Source organism: Salmo salar, chromosome ssa19 (genome assembly GCF_905237065.1).
Source record: "Salmo salar chromosome ssa19, Ssal_v3.1, whole genome shotgun sequence".
Classification (NCBI taxonomy): Eukaryota; Metazoa; Chordata; class Actinopteri; order Salmoniformes; family Salmonidae; genus Salmo; species Salmo salar.
In genome coordinates, this window is record NC_059460.1 from 61,563,056 (window position 1) to 61,584,455 (window position 21,400).

Below are 21,400 nucleotides of genomic sequence, written 5' to 3' on the forward strand. Positions count from 1 at the left end.
TATTCAAATATAATATTGTAACAGTGTAGCCTAATATTGTGCCAAAATCCAGTTTGCATAGACTTGTAGCCTATGTAAATGTATTGAATACAAATGCGTATTATTGTTATTGGTTTTAGTGTTCATCATGCAACAATACACAAACATGCTTTTGTATCTGCCATTATTTATCGTTGCACGCAATGTAAGACATGTCCTCACGATAGGCTATTCTTAAATCACAATTTCTCAGTGTCATCGGTTGCACGAAAGAACAAGAATTTGTTGTCGCCATATGATTAAAAAACATTTTAACAAGGATAATCCATAAAATATTTATAATGTCATTATTATAAGGATAAAAGTGATTCGACATCATTTGATGCCATTTACACTCTTCAGGACAGCAAATTATTATTATTTTTCTGGTCTGCTATTTGTAGTGACTATTTCTATACCACGGAACCGTCGGCTACCTATTTGTAGGTAAACAGTGCGTTTTTTCTGGATCTTTTGCATGTTCCTTACATCCGAGGCCCTACCAAAACATGGCATCGTTGTGAGTCAACAACGACAAGCTTGCCCGGTTATTGTGCCTCAAATATCACGTTTTCTTTTCATCATTATATATTTGCATAATTAGGGTTTATCAAATTGTGAAATGTTTTTTTCATGAGCGACTGAACAAAAGTGGTGTGAATTTTCCATAGCCTGCACTCAACAGAAGAGCCATACCCATTTATAGTTGATTAATATTGTACCAATGGTATGCAATTCCGCCCTTTCCTCCGTGTGCAGAGCAGTCAACCCTTTGAGAAGACATGCAGCCATTGCAGCAGTGTTGCTGGTCATCTGATTTTACACATATGGGTGATGGGTTTGTTTAGCGCAATAATCCGCTTGTGTTGGTCGAGGGGTCTAATCTATTGAAATGAGGCGTGCACAAAATCCATGAGCGCATTATATTCGCCTTGAGTAGAATCTAGACAATGACAAGCCTATTGTATGCCAGCCTCCCTCTTGGAAGGAAAATACTTGAGGCAATCGATGACACGTGTCATCAATTGCTGCGGGTTTAATCAGCGGCTTGGTATGAAATGGTTAGAATGGATGTCAGTAGTAGCCAAGTCTCCATTTCATTCCACGGACACGCCTTTCCTCTCTTCTCCTGTCTCGGGGAGCGGCGGCGATGCAATGATGGAACAGCCTGATCGGGGAAAACCAACCGTTTGCGCCAGTGCACATTGCCTATATGCAATGTGACAATAATGAGAATGAAATGTCAATTTATAAAATCGAGAAAGCATTAAGAAAACATTTATAAAATGGATTGCATTCTGTAAAATGGATTGCATGGTCGGTAAATGAAATGAAATGAAATGCAACATCGACATGTCAACTCATAGGCTATAGTAGCCTATAGGCACGCTTGCAAAAATATGAAACATAGTGGACGAATTTACATGTTTTTGGTCATGTGTGGAGGTGTTGATACACCCAGCTGCAAGTTTCTACAGCAGTATTGATGCACTGGCACTAACGGAATGTAGCCTATTGGCAGTTCTGGTATTTGCGTTTATATTTGCAGTGGAACCTGTGTTCCAATCCTCCACAAAGCTGACAGACAAATCCTTGATAAATGTAATTGATGTGAACTTGAATACTTTAAGTTAATTACAGCAACCAATTAGAACGATTTATCGAAACAACTCTCACACCCAAATTGGGAGAGAGGCCAACTCAACAAATAACTTCCTGTTGAAGCAACCATCCAAAAGTTCTCCAAAGGTTTATAGGCTAAAGCAGAAAATCAGCCAATTCAGGATATGAATTTAAATACAATTCATTAATAAAATAAATTGTCACAGTTTCTGCCAGTCACCTTATGAATTTGAAATAAAACCATTTTCAGTATTGGTTTCTTTCCAGCTTTCAATTCAAATGGAATTGACTTGAACGCTGCAACCTGGTCTCAGAGCATTTCGTATTATTCTGGACATAACATTTACATTACATTTACGTCATTTAGCAGACGCTCTTATCCAGAGTGACTTACAAATTGGTGCATTCACCTAATGATATCCAGTGGATCAACCACTTTACAATAGTACGATATGTTACGTTTCGTATGGTATGTATTCATTAGTGGATGTCCATCACCAAAAAAAAAGTAAGTAGTTTAAAATTAGCTAATTAGATGAAATCCTAAAGTTGTCCGTGATGCGATTCAAACTCGCAACCTTTCGGTATCTAGACGTTTGCGTTATACGTCAACGCATCCACCCCGACCAACCACCCTACTTTCTTTTTAGCCTTATCTGTCTTATCTGTGCCATCTGTCTTATGTAACCATACCAAATGTAACATAGCATACTAATTTTATCATCAAGGATTTACATATATTATGTTATGTCTATTCTATGAGACCAGGTTGGAACCCGAATGGTGTAGGGGTGATCAGGATCAATTCAAGAGTTTCCGGTGGCGACAGACTGTCTAGAATAGCCTATAGTAGGCCTACTAATTAAAAATATTCCTTTCAACTCAGAGAGCATGGGCTCCTGAGTTCTGCAAAAATATAGAATTAGAGTTGGATAAATCTAGAAAAGACGGACAGAGACTCGCTAGCTACGTTAGCTAGCTTGCAGGGATTCTCTACAAGGAATCTGCCTCCCGAAAAAAGCTTCTCCCAAGTGGGTGTGACACCTACTCCCGTTGCCTGCTGCACTGCTGCTTGGATTCCACCTGGCGATCTGTTCACTGTCTGCCCTGGCCTGTCTCCCCCTGTCTGGTATAGGTACCCCCCTCTCTCCCCAGCTTTCGCTCATCCCCAGCACACATGCACTGTTGAGGCGAGTGACTCTGAACTTACAATGGCTAGCCCCAAGTTGTTATGTTTATCGCTTATGCTTTATGCCATTTGCCTCGTGACTCCTGCGTGCTTTGTTGACTATGAACTTGCTTGTTGACCCAACAGTGGGACAGTCTATGTTTGTTCCCACACTCTGGACTCTGACTCTCTATTGGTTACACAGACTCTTGGCCTCCCGTCCTATTCTAACCACCTCTCGCCGGCTTTGTATTCATGCTACCTGATGAAATTGCTGTACAATATGATCTTGTTGCCATCTAATGTACATTCAAATGTTATAAATCAACACTGCAGAGCTCTACCTGTCCTCTGCCGTGCCCTGATTGTATTACTGCTGATTATATCTGGAAATGTGCATGTACACCCTGGCCCATCTACTGTTGCTAGCCCCAATTCTGACTTATGCTCTGATATCTGCTTCACTGATTTCTGCTCTCGTAAAAGCCTGTTTTTTCTGCATGTTAACACTAGAAGCTTATTACCTAAAATGGATCAATTGAAAGTGTGGGTTCACAGCCCCAATCCAGATGTGTTGGTCGTTACTGAGACATGGTTATGAAAGAGTGTTTTGAACACTGATGTTGACCTTTCTGGTTATAACCTTTTTCGGCAAGACAGATCTTCCAAAGGTGGTGGAGTGGCAATCTTTACCAAGGAACACCTTCTGTGCTCGGTTGTCTCCACCGAGTCTGTCCCCAAAGAATTTGATTTGCTGGTTTTAAGCATTAAACTTTCAAATAGCTCTTTGTTGACTGTTGCTGGGTGCTATCGTCCTCCATCAGCACCGGCCTGTACCCTACCTGCCCTGAGCTCTCTCCTGGCCTCTTACACTAAGTCTGAATTTGTCCTCCTAGGTGACCTAATCTGGGACATGCTTAAACCCCCTGACCAAGTCCTAAAGCAGTGGGACTCCCTAAATCTTTGTCCGATTATTACCAATCCCACAAGGTATGACTCCAAACACCCAGAAAAGGCTACTCTCCTTGATGTTATCCTTACAAATAATCCTGGTAGCTATCAGTCTGGTGTTTTCTGTAATGACCTTAGTGATCACTGTTTCACAGCCTGTGTTCGTAATGGCTGCTAGCGACTTGAACGTGCTGCAAAAAACACTCAAACTGGACCGTTTTATCTCCATCTCTTGGAGATAAAATTCAGTCATGGACACTCTTACTGACAGTTGTGGCTGTTTTGCGTGATGTATTGTTGTCTCTATCTTCTTGCCCTTGGTGCTGTTGGTTGTGCCCAATAATGTTTGTACCATTTTTTGTGCTGCTGCCATGTTGTGTTGCTACCATGTTGTTGTCATGTTTTGCTACCATGCTGTGTTTTCATGTGTTACTGCCATGCTATGTTGTTGTCTTAGGTCTCTCTTTATGTAGTGTTGTGGTGTCTCTCTTATCGTGATGTGTGTTTTGTCCTTTCATTTTAAATCCCAGCCCTCATCCCTGCAGGATGCCTTTTGCCTTCTGGTAGGCAGTCATTGTAAGAATTTGTTCTTAACTGACTTGCCTAGTTAAATAAAGGTTCAATAAAAAAAAGCAATCAATGAAGCAGTTGTTCCTCATCAAATGGATTTATTCCAGCAGATATTGCAGTTGAGGCACTGTCTCGCATTTGGGGGGGGGGCACTATTAAAAATGACTTTGTCCTAGACGACTATGTCCTCAGACAATTGTAGAATCTTGCATAAGAAATCCAAATGAGGTCTTTCTTGAAAAGGATTGTATTGGATTGTTAAAGGGAGGATTAAAGTCATACTGGGCTTTTAACGGCATTCTTGTACACGGTTAATTGGCACCATGCTGATGGAAGCCGTTGGCTCATTGCACCACTAGTCTTCATTAAAGTGGCAGAAAGGGGGGGTGTGTGGCAGATCGTACTGTAGCTGCTGACACTGTGTACATATTGGAACATGTAGCAGCAGCAGCAGCGTCTGAGGCCATCACAGTTCATGTTCTATCACGACAGTATCAGAATTCCAGATATCCTGAATTCAAGCGCCGAAGGGAAATGGTAAGCTTCAATCAAATTCCAGACAAAAAAAACAAGTGACACTTCCTATGACTGTAAATGAATGAATACTAATTATTAGCACCTCTGTTCTGCATTTTATGAACGCCTTATACATTGTTCATAAGAACTTATATATGCTGCTTATAATGCAATGTGTTTATAGGAAGCATTACCAAATTGTTGGTAAAAAAAGAAGACATTTCCCAATCCTGAATTAAACGCAGAGAAACTCAAAGACATGAAAAAAATGTCCCACCACTGTGAAAAGTATGCCCGCAGTTTCTAAGCCAACGTGTGTTTGTGGACGATGACGTGCTGCCATCCGATGCTGAGTGAGCCATACTCATTAAGAAGGCTGTGCTGCAAGCTGTTTTACCAGCTCCCAGCAGTATGATGCGAAAAATTAGGCTCACTTTAACGGTTATCCTTAGCCACTTGGTAGGTGTAGGCCTGTTTTAAAGGTAGAGTTCAGTGTTGTTTCTATGGTACTACTTCCTGCCTGAGGATGGAGACTAGGAGTATACAGAGGGAGTCATGGTGAAAGTAGGTCAGCGATACAGAAGCAGTCAAGCATGAGGGCAGCTAGCTAACACACGCAGCAATAGTGAGCATGCCATCAGATACACTCACTGCATCGGCAAACCATTTGTTTTTGTATCGCAATCCATTGAACTGGCTAAAAAAATCAATTTCCCGTTTGTATTACAGACTGTATGTGGTTTGATTGTTTTTGCAGTTTATTATTGATTCTCTGTCATCTTTGGTGTTGAAGGAAACCTTTTTTCACGATTCTACTGAGTCATTAAATCTGCTGCTTTGATGAACCGAGTCATTTTGCTTGGCACAAATCCTTTAGGGGTTTTAATACAAATTTGTATATTTTCTTTGTAGTAAATCCTTAGTTTGACAAAAAGAACTGCAGCAAATACTCCCATTTATTTTAATCTCAACCTTGGCCTTGGCATTTAGAGTCTTCCTCAGAAAATAAGTGGTTCTATAGGTCAAGAAGAGCTCTGTTGGTTCACAGTAGCAATGTCAGTAATTTCTTTGGGTATGTCTTGGTTCTCCCAGAGCTATGTCAATATCTTTGTTGATCATGCTCTTTCTGTCGCCATCTATGCTGGGTTTGCTTTAGAACCAGGGCCTATTTGCCAAGATCCCATTTTCACACGCTCCACGTGGGATCGGTTGCAAGTCACAGCCAACCTTTCTGTGCCTTCATGAAATTGCAACACGGAATAAAGTCCTCGTTATATTTAGCAGTTGAAATTGAAGCCAGCGAAGATTGAATTCTGTTGAGAGACTGGTCCTAAATAACATTTATTTTAGTGCTAACAGCAATTCGTTAGAACCCACTGGGCACACACTGGTTGAATCAACGTTGTTTCCACGCCATTTCAATTAAATTACGTTGAACCAACGTGGAATAGACCTTAAATTGACGTCTGTGCCCAGTGGGAATGTCTCTGTTGAATTCACCTCCTTCTACTGCAAAAGACAACCTGGTGAAGTGTCTTTGTTTGTTGTTTCTCAAATGTTTTTTTGTTGTTGAGAGGGGTGGATTCTCAAAGCAGGATCAGATTAAATTTACACTGTGTTTTCTACATAGGCACGATCCCTGACAAAATAATAACATGGGGAAAATTAGCTGTTGCCAACCTGGGGACTGAAGTATAGAAGCATAGCATAAAATAGATATGCTGGTTATCAGATAAGGGATCTAGTTCTTTTCGACCTTGAGTTTGCCTCTGTTAGTTCTCCTAATCCTCAAAGCTCCCGGACATGGAGCGTCAACTTTCTCTGAGGGATTGTTTTCTTTGGCATGGCGCAGCAGCTCACTTGTTGTTTGACTTCTTTTTTTGTGTAAATCCACAATGGGAGTGTTGTGAGGGAGTTGTGTCAAGTATTGAGAGTAACTGCATAAGTGAATGTTTATTCCCTTGTGGTAGAATATACAGGTAACTGCCAAAATAATGGAAACAATTGAGTAAATGACGGGTACAAAGTATATTGAAAGCAGGTGCTTCCACAAAAGTATGGTTCCTGAGTTAAGCATCCCATCATATTTAAGGTCTTGTATAAAAATGCTGGGCAGGACATTATTTTGGCAACCATGGCTATGCCCCCCATAAGATGACAATGCCCCCATCCACAGGGCACGAATGGTCACTGAATGGTTTAATGAGCATGAAAACGATGTAAACCATATGCAATGTCCATCTCAGTCACCAGATGTCAACCCAATTGAACACGTACGGTAGATTCTGGAGCGACGCCTGAGACAGCAGCGGTGTTTGAATACTCATACTAACCTCACTAACCATACTATTTGTGACATATATTGAGTATGTTTTATGCCTATAGTGGTCATAGGGGCGGCAGCGTAGCCTAGTGGTTAGAGCGTTGGACTAGTAACTGAAAGGTCAAATCCCCGAGCTGGTAAGGTACAAATCTATTGTTCTACCCCTGAACAAGGCAGTTAACCCACTGTTCGTCGGCTGTCATTGAAAATAAGAATTTGTTCTTAACTGACTGGTTAGTTAAATAAAGGTAAAAATAGTGTGGATATAGTTAGTATGCCAAAAGTTCCCGGATGTCATACTACATTTGCCAAAATATGAAGTATACAAAAGCAGTGGACACTATTTCTGTGATTTTAGGGGCCAAAATGCAATTCTTCAGAAAATGGGCTTCACCACATTTTCAGATTTGAAGAAAATGGCGGAAAATATGCAGCCGAAGTACGACGAGAGCGAATAAATACAAATACATTGCTTTAGCTAATCATGACATATGTTAAGAACATATTTAGCAATGTAATAAGGTAATGACTTTTCAAATAAGTTACGTTAAATGTTATGTTGGCTGACAATTTGTTAGCTACGCTAGCCTTACAAACCACATAGCATATCATTACAGCGGTTAGTTAGCTAGCTATCTAACATTAGTTGGCTACTAATACATGGAACTTGCCAGTATATTAACTATATGCTCTCTAACTAACTACATTTATTGACTTGATTATTCACGTCATTCTTAGCTTAGCTAAGTGGTATAGTCATTGTGCGTTCTCAATGGACTTTGTTAATGAGATAAGATGTCAAGCTAGTAATTAGTTATGCTAACAAGCTAGCAACAGCATCAACTTCCGGGAGACATTCGAAGCGCTAGTACACTCACCTGAAAGGATACTGTTCGTTTACAGTATACTAAAATGAACTAATATTATATAGTATGTAGTATATACTTACTAAGTATGCAGTATACAGTATGTTAATATGGGTATTCGAACATAGCTAGCATTTTCCACCACCATCAACAAAACACCAAATGATGGAATTTCTTGTGGAAGATTGGTGTCGGATTCCTCCAATAGAGTCCCAGACACTTGTAGAATCTATACCAAGGTGCACTGAAGCTGTTCTGTTTCGTCGTGGCCCAACGCCCTATTAAGACACTTTTTGTTGGTGGTTACCTGTATGTGGCGATGCAGCAAAAAATAATATCATAAATGACAATTTAACAATTTAAACATTATATTTATTACTTTTTAGTTAGACTTTTTATTGCCTCACACCCATCACTTTACTTATACATGTACATGTACATATTTCAATACATATTTCATGAATAATTCAGTTGCACATTGCCACACATACTAACGAGATCACTGTCCAGCAGGGACTTTTGCACCCCAGTTAAGGTTTCCTAATCTGGGGTGCTCTGAGGGCTTGATTCCCAGGTCTGGTGACTTCTCATTTGTGCTATATATGAGGACCAGGATTGTGTTTGTTTAAACAGTCAAGGACAGAAGATATGCTGGTGCACCCAGTGAAGGTCAGGTTTTCAGGCCAAGCAGTCCACACCAACCCAGTATCACATATTATTGTGAAATAGACACAAATTGCTTATCGGAAATTAGTGACAGGCACACAAAAAAGTATATTTTTTTAGTGTGCAGGATATGATTTTTTGACAGTGCATTTCAATCACAGATAAAGACAGTAGGTTACTTAATACAGAAACAATAGGAGGGAGGTTGGGCAGGGGGAATGGGTGGGCATGTAACGCGAATGACGCAAATGTCTAGCAACCCAAAGGTTGTTTGTTCAAATCTCATCACGGACAACTTTAAAATGTTTGCTAATTAGCTACATTGCAACTACTTAGCATGTTAGCTAACCCTTTTCCTAACCTGAACCCTTTTGCCTAACTCCCAAACTTAACCCTTTATCTACTTAGCTAGCATTTTAGCTAACTAACCTTAACCCGTAGCGTAGTTAACGTGAGCCACCTAAACCTTAACCCCCAACCCTAACCTTAACTCGTAGCCTAGCTAACGTGAGCCACCTAGCTAGCCTAGCTAACATTAGACACAAAAAATTGGAATTTGTGTAATGTACACAAATGCGTTACAATAAAAACCATCTAATACACATCACGAATTTCAAAGAAGTAATTTGTGTCTATTTCACAATAGGCTGTGATAGTGTGTTGGCCCACACACAGTAGGTTATATTGGGAAGAAGGGTAGCCCATCTAGGCCTTCGCTCTGATGAATATGCTCTCACTGCCATTATCGCTCAAACTAAAGATTTTAAGATTTCAGCAGATAATGTCCATGCATGTTGTTTGTTGTGTCCTCGTGCATATTACTCCAGAAATCAATGTATACGAAAGGAACAATTAGAATTCGGTATACAGGCAACAGTGGTTTTAAAAAATGGGGTCTAATTAAGTGATAATGCCGAGAAGCCGGTGTTTGGAGGATATATTGGCATGCGTGTTGTCTCGGGCCGGCAAACCGTGCCAATATATCCTTCAAACACCAGCTTCGAGGGCATTATCACTTTTATACAGTGGGTTACCAACATATTCAAATAATGATTGAAGTAGTTTCATTAAAACATTTATTTAGATTAATTTATTCGTACTGTTTCATCCTTCCACGAGATAGTCTTGACACAAATGTAGGGTTGCTACCCAAGCCGGCTGGCCACAGACGCAACCCAGTCGTTAAGTATTTTTGTTCTGTATGGATGCGACGCAATTGTTCTGGCTGGTAATGTTCTTATCTCTTGCTTGCTAGATAGCCAAGAACAGCTAACTTACAGTCAGGTCAAACAGTGCAGCCAGAATAACAGCAATGTAGCTGCATTTGCATTAGTTTAAGCTGTTTTCTAGTAAAATGTATTTGGATACGTTCATAAGAATGAGCTACTGATGTGCAATTTCACCTGGCATAGAAAATGTGCGCTCTTGTCCGGACACTGTTGTTCAGAGGAGCTAGCCAACAACACAGCCAACAACACAGCTCACAGTTCACTTCAAACTTTCACGCCTGTTCCCGCTCCCGCTCCCCCTCTCTCGGCGCCAGGCTGCCCATCATTACACACACCTGTCACCATCATTACACACATCAGCCCTCATTGGACTCACCTGGACTCCTTCATGTTTTGATTGCCTTCCCTATATCAGTCTGGTCCTTTGTTTCATCCCCGTGTCAGCATTATTGTCATTTTGTTTTCCCCTGTCCAGACTGTTTCCCCTGTGTTCTGTTTCATGTCCGTTGTTCCATTAAATGTTCACTCCCTGTACTTGCTTCTTGTCTCCCAGCGTCGTCCTTACACAAACTGAAGCTGGAAACACTGCATACTTGCTGCATTTCGTTTTTCGTTTTGCCTGTTTTCTATTTTTTTGTATATGTCCACAAAAATTGTGCTGATTCATGATTTTGAACTGTCTGAGAAGAGCTGCCTGCCTGTGTGTGTCGTCCCGACTCCCGAACCCTACATGTTCATCACCCCTCTTCAAAGGGGGAGACACTCTAGACCCAAACTGCTACAGACCTATATCTATCCTACCCTGTCTTTCTAAGGTCTTCGAAAGCCAAGTTAACAAACAGATTACCGACCATTTCGAATCCCACCGCACCTTCTCCGCTATGCAATCTGGTTTCAGAGCTGGTCATGGGTGCACCTCAGCCACGCTCAAGGTCCTAAACGTCATCATAACCGCCATGGATAAGAGACGTTACTGTGCAGCCGTATTCATCGACCTGGCCAAGGCTTTCGACTCTGTCAATCACCACATCCTTATTGGCAGACTCAATAGCCTTTGTTTCTCAAATGACTGCCTCACCTGGTTTACCAACTACTTCTCTGATAGAGTTCAGTGTGTCAAATCGGAGGGCCTGTTGTCCGGACCTCTGGCAGTCTCTATGGGGGTGCCACAGGGTTCAATTCTCGGGCCGACTCTCTTCTCTGTATACATCAATGATGTCGCTCTTGCTGCTGGTGATTCTCTGATCCACCTCTACGCAGACGACACCATTCTGTATACTTCTGGCCCCTCTTTGGACACTGTTAACTAACCTCCAGACGATCTTCAATGCCATACAACTCTCCTTCCGTGGCCTCCAACTGCTCTTAAACGCAAGTAAAACTAAATGCATGCTGTTCAATCGGTCACTGCCCGCACCTGCTCACCCGTCCAACATCACTACTCTGGACGGCTCTGAATTAGAATACGTGGACAACTACAAATACCTAGGTGTAAACTCTCCCTCCAGACTCATATTAAGCATCTCCAATCCAAAATTAAATCTAGAATTGGCTTTCTATATCGCAACAAAGCATCCTTCACTCATGCTGCCAAACATACCCTCGTAAAACTGACCATCCTACCGATCCTCGACTTCGGTGATGTCATCTATAAAATAGCCTCCAACACTCTACTCAACAAATTGGATGCAGTCTATCACAGTGCCATCCGTTTTGTCACCAAAGCCCCATACACTACCCACCACTGCGACCTGTACGCTCTCGTTGGTTGGCCCTCGCTTCATACTCGTCACCAAACCCACTGGCTACAGGTTATCTACAAGTCTCTGCTAGGTAAAGCCCCGCCTTATCTCAGCCCACTGGTCACCATAGCAGCACCCACTCGTAGCACGCGCTCCAGCAGGTATATCTCACTGGTCACCCCCAAAGCCAATTCCTCCTTTGGTCGTCTTTCCTTCCAGTTCTCTGCTGCCAATGACTGGAACGATCTGCAAAAATCTCTGAAGCTGGAGACTCATATCTCCCTCACTAGCTTTAAGCACCAGCTGTCAGAGCAGCTCACAGATCACTGCACCTGTACATAGCCCATCTATAAACAGCCCATCTATCTACCTACCTCATCCCCATACTGTATTTATTTATTTATCTTGCTCCTTTGCACCCCAGTATCTCTACTTGCACATTCATCTTCTGCACATCTACCATTCCAGTGTTTAATTGCTATATTGTAATTACTTCGCCACCATGGCTGATTTTTTGCCTTAACTCCCTTATCTTACCTCATTTGCACTCACTGTATATAGACTTTTTGTTTTCTTTTGTTGTACTGTATTATTGACTGTATGTGTTGTTTATTCCATGTGTAACTCTGTGTTGTTGTATGTGTCGAATTGCTATGCTTTATCTTGGCCAGGTCGCAGTTGCAAATGAGAACTTGTTCTCAACTAGCCTACCTGGTTAAATAAAGGTGAAATAAAATTAGAAAAAAAAAATAATAACATTAGGACCGCTGGGGATCGAATTTCAATATTGAAACAATGTTGCAAATGTCAGAGAGAGAGACCACAAGTTTTATACAAATCTCCGCTATTGAGTACCAATTGCTAGTATAAAATAAATGGGAGATAATGTCTAGATGCTTTTTACAGTGGAGATCAAGTTTATATATTGTCTGACTGGGCTGATGTGACAACCAGTGGATTGCGCAGTGAGACGGAACAGAGTAAATAGGCATTTGAAGTCATAGCTTTAGCCGGTGGTAAATTGTGGAATAGACACCAGCTGGAATGCGGTTTTAACCAATCAGTGTCCAGGATTAGACCCACCCGTTGTATAATTACATTCGCAATCGTGTTTAGTAATGACTTGATGCCGGAATTCAGATGTAAAAAAAAAAAGTTTTACAAGACAATAAATACGCTTTTATGATCACTTACGTTTCATATTATGTGGTTCTTCTGTGTGTGTGCGTGCTTGTGGTCAGGGTATCAAAAGGCTATGTGTGTGGTGTGTGAGAGAGAGGGAAAGATGAAAAAAGCCGATAGAAATAGACTAAACGCTGACGTAACCCTAGGCTTTGATTTAATCTGATACAGTATGTAATCCTCATTTTATGAGATTTGAAGCCGTTCACAGCTATCTGGCGGAGCGAGCATGTCCTCACGCACACTGGCCTCTAACTCCTTGATGGTTGATACACATCTTAATGACATATTTCTAAAGATGTTACTGGAAAACAATAATAAAGAAATAAACTGGCTAAAACCTCAAGCTTGACTGTTGAGTGGCTTTTCACTTCTGTTAGGTCACTGATAAGTATAAGCGCAGTGTCCGTCTGATTGAGTTGAAGTGAATCTTAAGGAAGAAAACACAGAGGTAGTCTCTGGTTGTTTAGGAAGTGCGAGTTATCACAGTTAGGACACAACGCACATGGGCACAGGGGGACTATTTTCGTCTTGTAACTCTACACCAATTACCCATGTTAAGAATATAAATAACCTGATTTTCTTAGGCGCAGTGTCTGTTTACGTTTAGCCGCTGCTGGCTGACTGGCTTATGTCAGGCGGAAGAGACTCTTCAACTTTCAAAGGTTGTTCATTGAATTACTTGGCAAATTCTCAGGACCAGGTACTGGCGAGTTCCTTTGCATCCTTGATTATCTCTATTGGATTCCGATAGTCACCTGTATCTCTCAGAAGAATAGGCTCTCCAATGCAACACAGAATTTGACTTGATCCACCTTGAGTGAAATTGACATTCTCTGGTGAGCTCAATAGCGGAGGTTCTTAAAAGTGGATAGCGCTAAAACAATGACGTCATATCTGAATTCCGATATTTTTATGTGCCATTGCCACTGGCGCGTTTCAATTTTTTGGGTAACATATATTTGGCACTTTCTTCTGCTCCTCTTTTGTATAGCCTGAACCTGATTTGCTATGGATCAACACCAGGACTATATGAACAACGCCCCTAACACCTACAGCTACAACTCCGGGGACACCATGAGCGCTTCCTTAGCCGGCATGACCATCAACGACCTGCATCACCAGGAGAACGGGGTCCAGCTGGGGCACAGGAGCCCAGGGGATGGCCCCATGAAAGGTCAGCTATTATATCTATCTATCAGCCTGTAAAATAGGCTGCTAAACTAGCACAGACCGTCAAAGCACACACTTGCTCAATTAACCTCCAGATAGAAACAGAGGGATGTTTTATTGAGGGTATAGCTACTGCGGGGCCCAAAATAGCATTAGAGGATGGGTGTGTAAAGGAGCTTGAAGGGTAAACGAAAAAAGAACATCTTCATTAAAACTGCAGGAGCCAGAAAAGTGTGATCAGGGGTTACTTATTGTAGTCAGGAAGAACACAACAAATTACTTCATTTACACAGCTTATTTTTATAGCTTCATCTAAGCAAATGGATTGGATCTGTGTGGGCGTAGTGGGCAGAGGGTAGCTTTGTAGTCAACAAGCATTATGCGAGCCACAAAAAACGTGTCCAAGACTGCCAAATCTAGATGAATGTCTTGAATGATGGCCTTTTTTTTTCGATCTCTAAAGTCACATGCCATTTCTTAGTCAAAATTCTCTGCAATGAACAAGCCAAGAGGCTGAGGCTTTCTGATTGTTCTATTTTTTAATCCCTTTACATAAAGCAAACAAGGCATGCTTGACTGGGCCTTCAGTCCCCAGATTGCAGCTGCACTCTCCCGCTCTTCTACTCTGCAATACAGGGATCTGGGTCAGGGCCTCAGAATGCTCCCTGCCCCTCCGTCCACCACCACTGTTACCAATTCATCCCCGTAAACAATCAAGCTTTCAGGACAGTACATAGATCCTTAACCTTTTGTAAAGGCGCATTATTAATCAAATGGGCAGTCAATGGAAGGCTAAGACTAGGGACGGAATAAGGAAATACAGTACAGTAGGGAAAGCCTTGGCTACAGGGAGGTTTGCCCCATGGCGTTGATGGCATATTGCAGTGCCTTCAGAAAGTAATCTAACAAAGTGGGATTAATATGGATTTATTTGTAATTATTTTGTCTACGATCTACACAAAATACTCTAATGTCGAAGTCGAAGACAAATTGTAATATTGGTAAAAACAAGAAAAGAAAAACACTAATATACTGTATCTTGATTAGATACGTATTCACCCCTGGGTCAAAACATGTTAGAATCACCTTGGACAGCGATTACAGCTGTGAGTCTTTCTGGGTAAGTCTCTAAGAGCTTTGCACACAAGTATAGTATAATATTTGCACATTATTCTTTGAAAAATTCTTCAAGCTCTGTTGGTTGTTGATCATTTGTAGACAGCCATTTTGTAGTTTTGTTATAGATTTTCAAGCCGATTGAAGTCAAAACTGTAACTAGGCTACTCAGGAACATTCAATGTTGTCTTGGAAAGCAACTCCAGTGTATATTTGGCCTTGAGATTTAGGTTAATGCCCTGCTTGTTTTGGAATATTTTTTATTCTGTACAGGCTTCCTTTTTTTTCATACACAGGCTTCCTTTTTTAACCAATCTACCAATAGGTGTCCTTCTTTGTGAGGCATTGGAAAAACCTCCCTGATCTTTGTGGTTGAATCTGTTTGAAATTCACTGCTCGACTGAGGGACCTTCCAGATAATTGTATGTGTGGGGTACAGAGAGTCAATCAAAACCATGTTAAACACTATTATTGCACACAGAGTAAATCCATGCAACTTATTATGTGACTTGTTAAGCTCATTTTTACTCCTAAACTTATTTAGGCATGCCATAACAAAGGGGTTGAATACTTATTGCCTCAAAACATTTCAGCTTTTCATTTCTATTTAATTTATAAAAATGTTGAAAAACATAATTACACTTTGTCTTTATGGGGTATTGTGTTTAGGCCAGTGACACAAAAATATATATATATTTAATCCATTTTAAATTCAGGCTGTAACACAACAAAATGTGGAAAAAGGTCAATTAGTGTGAATACTTTCTGAAGGCATTTTATCTAGAAAGGAGAGAAGAGCACAGTAGCTGTACTGGCAGACTACAGTCAGAGTCGCCAACCTTTCACAATGGGGCTGCTGTTGTGTTGCAACGAGTGCAACAACAATGATGATAACCTTCTCTTTTTATTCCTGCTGTGCCCCCAAATGGCTGCTCTGCCCAAGTAGTACGTAGTCTAGCTTTCCCCAGTTTACAGCCCTCACTAGTGCACTCGTTCTCCCCCTTCGCCCTTCCCCTTACCACTCGGACGAGCAGGAAGCTACACCGGTCTGAGTCCGGTTCCTACACAGATCTTAACAGTACTTGCACCGACTGTGCGGCACATAGTGAGTACACTCTACTAACTAGTAGTTACGGGAGACCACTGTGATTTGTTAGTAGTCATCTAGTGTAGATACTAAATATTTAGTTCCCAATGGAGTCAAGCGTGTTTTGTGTAGTTTAGTGGTAGATGAGAACATGTCATTGGCAATTAGTGATAATTCTTAATGGTTAAAGAGATGGTTTTCACCCTTTCAGCAATTTCCATTTCATTGCCAGACTGACTACTGCTAACTTAAATAATTGTCACTTATTTTTTGCGCTGAAATATGTTGGCAATTGATTGTTTGATGATGTAACAAGCTTGTTCATCGTACGATAAGAGCTAAAGGAACAGGCGCCATTCTCTGAAAGGGGAATTATAGAGCTGGTCAACGGGTGCAACATTAAGCCTGGATTTAGGGACTAAACATTACAATAATACCCAATGGCTGGGTTTAAATGTTGAAATAAAAGTATTTTGGATTTCATTTCACAGCGTTTGTTGACATTCACTACTTCCATAACCAGTGTTTGATGTGTGGAAAATGTGGATGAGGTTTTTTAGTACTACACACCATATGCACTTGGGGCCAGGGCCATAGATAGATGACTGCTTGGCTTGGGGCCATCTACTAATGACGTGTCTATGCAGTTGTGTTCATTAGGCACCAAACGGACTGAAACAGCACGGACTACATGCACATGTCCAATATGAAACAGTAATTGAACATTTTCCCTTTCATAACCTTTTCCTACGGTGTGTCCTTCTGAACACGGTCCAGGTTTCTAACCTAAAGCTTGCCTTTCTCTCCCAGTGGAGCCTGAGGAAGCCACACTAGAGGACAGAGTGGCTGAACCACAGTCTGAGCTCTCTGAACTGGAGAGCAACACCTGTGATGAGGAGGTGCAACTTAGCGCCTCTTGTGAGGAGGAGGTGCAACCTGGTATGCACCCACCACCATCACTGCACTTTGCATTCAGCTTTAATACCAATGTTTTTTTTCTATCCTTTTAAAAAATATATAATAATCCTTCACTATGTACAGTACGTGTTTCTATGCAGGATACCATTTTAATATTGCTAAACTATTAATTTGTATCATTTTAATATTGCTAAACTATTCATTTGTTTCAGAGCCATAACCCCAAAAAAGCTTGTTTTGGTTTGCAAACTTTATTTTACTTTAATTTATGACAACTTATATGACTAACCGTTGCTTTCTTCTCAGTTTGATTGATTGTGTCTGGCTCTGTGTTTTAGATTTTTGCTTCTGATCAACTGTCATAATAAGCAGAATGTTATTTATTTATAATCCATGACATGCCCAACCAGGTTTCTGACCTAAAGTGTGCATTTCTCTCCCAGTGGAGCCTGAGGAAGCCAGACCAAAAGACAGGGTGACTGAACCACAGTCTGAGCTTTCTGAACTGGAGAGCATCCCCTGTGACGAGGAGGTGCACCTTGGTATGCACCCACCACCAGAACCACCACTGTCTTTTGCATTCAACTTTTCCAATGTTGTTATTTTATATTCATCGCTGGTTCTGCCCCTCTTTTGTACATAACATAATTATATTATGTACTGTATCAGCTTAATATTGTTTTAACTATTTGTTGGTTTCAGAGCCATAACCTGAAGAGAGTTCGTTTTTTGGTTGGCTTTTGTTAATGCTTACTTTAATGTTATTTCTGGGTTAACCTTTTTTTCCCTTTTGTCTTTTATGAATTACTCTTAATTATCTTAATACTTACTTCTCTCATTAATTTTCCCCAGTGCATTTGGTTTTGTGTGTTTGGTCAAGTTTGTAGCAGACTAATAACAAAGCATAACTTTTTCCCTGGTCCATACACAATACCATTGCTACAGTATCTCAACTAGAATTACTGTCAGCAGTGGGATCAAAACACACGCCTCGATTCTGAAACCAGATAGAAACCGGATATGTTACACATAGCATTATGGGTATTGTAGTACACTGCACGCCATGTTACATGTTACATAGTCCAAGAGAAAAAGCAGGTTGAAAGGACCCTGTGATATGTTAAACAGATCAGGAGCCTTCAGATATGGAGGATGCCACAATAATGGAGAACACAGTTGCTGTGCTGCCAGAAGGAAAGCCAGGTTAGGTGTCATGTTGGACCATGATTTTTCAATGAAAACAGTGTGTCATGCTCAGCATCTCCCACATCTATCAATACCTATAACCACCCACACACACACACACAGCTGGATTTAGATATGGATTGTTTAATCAAATGACTTTGTTTTGATGTATGGGAAAAAAGGCAGAGGTAAAGATGAGTTGCTGTGGCATTTGTGCATTAACCAAAAACTGTATGCATGGTGTAAAGTAATCTAGGCTGCTTTGCTTTCTTTGCAGTGGCGTGGTTCTTTTGGATGTTATGCACTGTAGCATGTAATGTGTTTGACAAGACCTAAAATAGTTGGATCCTCTTTTTTGTTTCTCTGCACTGCCTCGCCGTGTTTGAACAGCATCTGGAGGAACAGCCTCAACAGGTATTTTAGTCGATCACACTGTGGACAATGTTTGCTAACACTTTGGGTATATCTTAGATAAAGTCCAGATCACTGTTTTATGATATTAGCCATAGCTGCTACAATACTATTGGTGCCAAAGTACTAAATATAATACAGTAATATAAACTGCTATGATACATGTTGTAAAAGAATATGATGGTTGTTTAAAAGTTCTCGGCATAATTAAGACTTATTTGTTTAAAGGCATATTTTGGAATGAAATATGCACCATTCAGTGTGTATGACAGCACATCATCCCAGCACATCTCACAGTTATGTTTACATTTGTCTCATAGTCATCTGTTGTCAATGTCTTCCATTGATCCAGTTGTGAAGCATTTTGTCCATCTTTACGTCATTAATGTTAATGTAAGTTGTTATGTGCATTTTATAAAGCCATTCTATCCATTCCGCACTTTTCATAGCTGCTGGACAGACGCAGAGGGCGTCCTGTGACTTCTTTCACGACACCATTATAAACACAAAAACATCATAAAAAAAACAACTTTTCTGTGGTGTTTTCCAAATCATGACTATGTAGTTCACTGTCAAATTAATTTTTCTTTTCTTCTCAAATAAAATTTTAACGGGGAGACAGAAACGAGTGGAGTAAATTCACAATTAAATCTGCCTTTCAAAAAAACTAGAGGAACCTGGTGTGGGAATCCTCAGTGGATTTGTGTTGGTGCCGCCTAGTGGATCGGAAGCTGCTGAAGACACAGAGATTGGGGCAGGACTTGGCTTCAAGACCTTGGGAGCTTTCTGTTCTCTGGACTCTGAAGCTGCAGACTCAGAGGGGGCACAGGGGGGAAGGGACTTTGGGAAGAAGTTGAGTAACTCTTTATCGACCTCTGGAGACCATACCCAGGGGTCAGAGGGGAGAGGGGACCTCCCATCCACCAGGGGGGTCAGTCCAGATTCTCAGAGAGCGGTCAGTCTTGATACACCTGAGTGCTCCTCTGGGCAGAGCGATCCACTGGGCACCTCTTTAGTCCGCAGCACAGCCTTTGAGGACCTCACCTCCGTTGAAGAGAATAGATTGTGGGTAGATGAAGACCAGGGTCTAAGGATTTCAAAAGAAGCCAAAAAACACGGACTGGCTTTCGATTATGCTGAGTCTCTCCAACAGGCTGCTGCTGCTTCTAATACTGGATCTAAGCAGTTTGTGCCAGGAAGCCCTGATTCCTTTCCGGTTCACAGTCCATCCTCTTCCCACTTTTTTCTGGAAAACTCTGTACCAGTGGACAGCAGCCCCAGACATTATTCAGAACATCTCCAGGAGGTACATGACGCTGTCTCATCAGCTTTAAAGGACACTGCCCATTTTGATGTGGACAACCAGCTGGAGCGACAAGTAGAGCCACAGGTCAATGGAAACATGGTGTCTTCTGATAGTGACAAACATTTGACAACAGTACTATCTGACATAGGTGTAATTAACCCTGTTGCAGAGTTAGAAAGAGCAAGCTATATGTCCATACCTGATTTCGTTGAGGATCCCAAGATGAGAGATGTTGTACAGTCCACGAAGACCACAAGCGAACTCCAGAAAACTCTCCAAAGTTCTCCCGCAAGAAAGTCATTGGTCCCGGTTGCTATATACAAAGGTCTGTTTGCCGTTCTATTCACCAAATCCCAAACTAAATCTTCTTCAGTTAATTTCATCCTCTTTATTTTACAAAACAGCTACCGTATGCTCTGCAGCATACGCTCCCCTGAAAATGCGCTATGGAACTTCACGTTTGGCTGAGGATAAGCTTGTCGTCCTCCCTTCCCTTTGTTTTTGTTTCCTCCTGTTTGTCTTGCTCTTTCTGCTGGCCTTGCGGACCCAAAATCCACTACGGTTTACGGATCTCACAAATGCTTTGAGTGTTTCCAGTCAACAAGTCCTGTGTGTTACAGTCACTATGCATGTTTTTGAGAGTTACACATCTTTGTGATTGTCTTTCATTTGGTCTCCACTTCCCTATGCACACATACATACATACAAAGAAACATGTCGATGGCCTCTCAAAGTTTGTTCACTCGGTGAGCTAAAAAAAAGGGCAATAGATATTTTTGTCTGAAGAGTCCAATATGCTAAATGTCTGTTTCCCCTTTTTCTTCCACAGCTCAAGCAAAGATTGAAAACGACAATGCTGATAAGAAGGTAGGCAACTTATCCCATAGCAGTACACACGGACAATGCTACAAATTTCTTCTTAATTTGTCATTGAAATCCTTTTTTGAAATCATATCTCCTAATCAGTATGAACCTTGAACTCACACTGTTCATTTGTGAATCCATGCCTGTTTCATGACATTTCTTCATTTACTTTCAAGGTATTCAAACAATTTTTTTACACTCATTGCTTCCAATCATTCAAAGACAACCAAAACTGCCACCAAAGCTAGACCCACATCTGCCCTTAAAAGACCCTCCCCAGTCAACAGAACCAGAAATGGGCCCACCTCAGTACCCACTAGAGCCAGCAGTGTAGGGGCCAGGCAGCCCCGTGTAAGTATGGCACAAGCCTGCACAAGGCTGAGAGTGGAACAACCCATGCACCCCTGCATACGGCTGATAGTGGTGCAGGCTAGACCTTAACACCGCCTAACAAACAGCATTGTTTTCCTGTGCAATAAGTGAAGC

The 21,400-nt window shown here is 41.3% G+C and overlaps 1 protein-coding gene across 20 annotated transcripts in view; it reads left to right on the top strand.

The window, feature by feature from the left end:
- mapta (microtubule-associated protein tau a) overlaps positions 1-21,400 on the top strand; it is a 41,076-nt gene that overhangs the window by 731 nt on the left and 18,945 nt on the right. For 6 of the 20 annotated variants that reach the window (XM_045701872.1, XM_045701878.1, XM_045701868.1 and 3 more), the window contains exons 2-8: positions 13,849-14,031; positions 17,041-17,169; positions 17,592-17,690; positions 18,724-18,747; positions 19,416-20,375; positions 20,880-20,917; positions 21,137-21,265. In XM_045701872.1, coding sequence (XP_045557828.1) covers positions 13,866-14,031; positions 17,041-17,169; positions 17,592-17,690; positions 18,724-18,747; positions 19,416-20,375; positions 20,880-20,917; positions 21,137-21,265 — 1,545 coding nt within the window. In that variant the 5' untranslated portion in view covers positions 13,849-13,865. 20 annotated transcript variants of the gene reach the window in all.